Source organism: Rosa chinensis, chromosome 3 (genome assembly GCF_002994745.2).
Source record: "Rosa chinensis cultivar Old Blush chromosome 3, RchiOBHm-V2, whole genome shotgun sequence".
Taxonomy (NCBI): Eukaryota; Viridiplantae; Streptophyta; class Magnoliopsida; order Rosales; family Rosaceae; genus Rosa; species Rosa chinensis.
The window spans coordinates 25,127,536-25,131,234 of record NC_037090.1 but is presented as its reverse complement, the minus strand read 5'-3'; the positions used below and the strand labels follow the sequence as shown (position 1 = coordinate 25,131,234).

The 3,699-nt window shown below is 31.1% G+C and overlaps 1 protein-coding gene across 1 annotated transcript; it reads left to right on the top strand.

The window, feature by feature from the left end:
• Nucleotides 1-870: 870 nt before the first annotated feature.
• Nucleotides 871-3,269, top strand: LOC121052147. The gene is made up of 6 exons (XM_040516229.1): nucleotides 871-920; nucleotides 2,019-2,071; nucleotides 2,165-2,239; nucleotides 2,346-2,459; nucleotides 2,815-3,053; nucleotides 3,143-3,269. Exons 2-5 carry the CDS (start codon nucleotides 2,029-2,031, stop codon nucleotides 2,973-2,975), a joined length of 393 nt encoding a protein of 130 aa, XP_040372163.1. The 5' UTR covers nucleotides 871-920; nucleotides 2,019-2,028; the 3' UTR covers nucleotides 2,976-3,053; nucleotides 3,143-3,269.
• The last annotated feature ends 430 nt before the right edge of the window (nucleotides 3,270-3,699 follow it).

Sequence of the window (3,699 nt, the reverse complement as noted above, 5' to 3'; positions counted from 1 at the left end):
ACGGATTTCCATATTTGACCACTTTTGGATCACATATTCACATCTTAACTGTTCAGTTTTTAGGTATATATGAGTAGATCATCTTTGCAAATTTTCAGTTAAATCGGTGATCGTTAAGGTATCGAACTAGATTAAATCAATGGATGAACCGAATCTGTCCAACATGAACCGTTCATACATATAATTGTAAATTGCAGTCTTGAATGTCTTAACGATAATCAATTTGGCTGAAAATTTGTAGAGGTGATCTACACATTAGGACCTAAAAACTGAACGGTTAAGATGCTAAAATATGATCAAAAAGTTGGTCTAATGCCTTATCCCTAACTAGATATCTCCATCTTAACATGATATCTCCTCTAAACCCATTTTTATTTTTACAAACACATTTTTATTTTTATAATTGACATATTGAAAAAAAAAAGAAGAAGAAGAAGAAAGAAGCAGGATGTTTTGGTTTCATTTACCGAAGGAGGGGAGAGTTAAAAAAAAGATGAAAACAAAGCGCTAATCTAAAAAGGAAAAACAATTAAGAGATAAAACCTAAGAGAAGGAAAACTCTTTACTTCTCTATCTCTCACGGTGCAGCCTCCTTCTCTGCATCTCCCATCTTTGAATTGAAGCTCTCATCTCTATAGCGACTAGATTCATCTTTCTTCCTCCTTGTACACAATTATTGTATAGTTTGATTAACGAAGGTCCTATTTTCAAAAACAGAACAAAAGTTCGATCGAATGGAATTGGGAAGTTAATTGGGTCTGTGCTGCCAAATTTGTTAGCCATTCTTCTTCTTCTTCTTCTATCCGTTTTTGTTTAGAATTTCCCAAATTCACTTCAACTTGCATATACTAGAATCTGTGGCTCACTTGCTTTTGTGCAATAACAAATCAATTACATAACAGGTCGATTGCTAGTTATTTGTAAGTGTTTCGAGTGAATTGTTTATACTTGGTTCCTTGGATTGAGGTGTCTTCGAGTTAGTTTCATAATTAGTTGATTTGATTCTTTTTGTGGTGGATTCTGTAATCCCAAGTTCAACACAAAGGGTATAATAATTGGGTTGAAATTGACTCTTAACACATGACTGATATATCTAACTTTATAATCGAATGAAGGTAGAGTTGCAGGGATTGAATAATTTTAATATTGGATGAGATATGATGATGTCAATTGTTTCTTCTTGGGCAGTCATCATTGAAAATCTAGAATTAATGTGCAGTAAGAAGGATATTGTGATCTAAATCTAGTTTGTATGGTTCTTTTGGTTGTGAGCCTTCCTTTGTGATTATTTTATGCCCTTGTAAATCATTTAGCTAATATCTAAATGTTAGTTATGTTCTGAAAAATTGTAGACTCTTCTCTGGGAATTTGGTCTTCTGTGGTCTTGTTTCATTTTCTTTGGTCTTCTAATTGCCAAGTAACCCAGTTAAAGTAAAATATTTAATAAGAGTCAAGTATAACAAAGTAGCAAGTTAATTAATTAACTGAATTGAAATTTCCATTCACAGAACAAGAGAGTTAGGCTATAATTTTTTTTTTCCAACTTTATGTTCTGTTCTCTGATCTTTTTTGGTTGGACAGAGAGAAGGCTTCGGTTTGTGGCTGTCCTTTCTTTTCTCCTCCCCTCTTTAATCTAACAAAAAAAAAAAAACAGATATAAAATGCTACCAAATGGACCTTAAGCTTTTATAATTTTATTTTTCTTGTACTAAATTTCCATTTCCAAGTCCAACACAGCAGATTGGTCCATCAATTTTTGTTCACATATTTTCTAACCTTTGTCTATTAATTTTTTGTTATTCATTTTTTTTTTGTGTGGACTAAACCTTATTATAATGTGTGACGTTTTGGGATTGAGATTTATAATGACAAATTGTAATGATAATTATTCTATTTATATTTATTTGAGGTTTATTAATACCTCTTTGGCTACTGCTTTCTTATCTATCGTTATAGATTTTTTTTTCTTTTTTAACAGAGAAGTTTTTTATTTGTTGATTTTGCACTTTTTATAATAGCAGTCACAAGATGCGCCGTTCCAATGTGTCTAACATCCAAAAGCCTACTACTGGTACGTATTGTATTTTATTTTTTTATAAGTTTATAATTCATTTAGCTGATTGATTAATTAATAATTTAATTTAACATGTATGTATAACAACAGGTAATGCACCAAGTAAACGCTCTCGTGTGCAAACTACTGATCATCCATGCCCAAATGGATCCCGTTCTACTTCAGGTAATTCTTCAATTTTTGTTCTGCTACAACAATATTTATAGAAAGTTAGATTTAACTTATTTATTTGACTCATATTGATTAATTTAACATGTGTGTGTAATAACAGGTAGTGCAATGAGTAAACGCTCTCGTGTGCAAACTACTAATCAGCCATGGGAAAATTCTGTAGAAAATGGATTCAATTCTAATATTGGTACCACTACAGAACGAACTACTACTGGTAAGTAGTATTGTAGTCTTCTTGAATTCAATTTTTATCACTTTAATTATTTATGTACTAGAAGTATAGGGAAAAGAGAGCGAAATGCAATTTTGTTTTCATGAATTGCAAATTAGAAGGGTATACCTAAATTATATGTATAATGACAGGGGTTAGAATTAGTTCACGTCTTCAACATCAAACTGCTAATGATAAGCTATTGATAAATGTTACAACTGAAGTGCAAAATGATAATGTGATGTCAGCCAGTAATCAAGACCCTCCTACATGTATATACAATATTATATATATATATATATTGTTATATTTTAAGAACTAAAATATTTGTCTACATTAATTAAGAATTATGTTAAAGGTCCAACAAAAAAGGTGCGGGGAAAGACAAGAGGAGTGAATGCAAATAAGGTACTTTCTCAATTGAATGCTAAAATACCTGTCACTCTGACCGAACAAAATGGCAGGCCTACAGGCCCATATGCTGAAATGTTGGCCAATGAAATTGGTTTCACAGTTTGAAACTATGCCCCACTAAATGTGGAAAAATGGAAGAAGATTTCGAAAATTGAAGTGGATAAGTTGGTTAAAAGAATAACGGTGAGTGATGGTTTGTTTTTTTGAAATGTAAGTTTACATTGATTGCTTTAATTAAATATTTTGTTTGACATGAAATTATTTATATGTAGAACAAGTTTGACATTGACATGTCTCTCCCTTGGATCGAGAGATATGTAATTACAACATGTCAGACTATATTTTGTAATTTTCGTTATAAGTTGAAGAAACATTTTGAGAGATTTTCAACAATCGAGGAAGCAATTGAAAATAAACACGATGATGTCAAGACTCAGGAAGAATGGGAGTTTCTCTGTGCTCGTTTTTCTAGTGAAAAGTTTCAGGTACAATATTGTTTATTTTTTATAACTATTTTTCAACACAGTTCACTTTTTTGTTATATTAGTTTTCTTTTTCATTCAGATTCCAACTAATTGTTTGATATTTCATAATGATTTTTAGATTCGTTCAGAGAAGAATGCTATAAATAGGTCAAAGTTGACACATCACCACAAAGTTGGGTCAAAGTCATTTATGTCTCACCAAGAGCAAATTGTAAGATATTTATAAATTTTGTTAATAAATTTATAGCTTCAATATATATTTGTAGATGTTAAAAGAATATGTTTGAATGCAATAGGCAGCACAGACTGGAGAGATGTAAGGTGCAATTGATCGCTTTGAAACA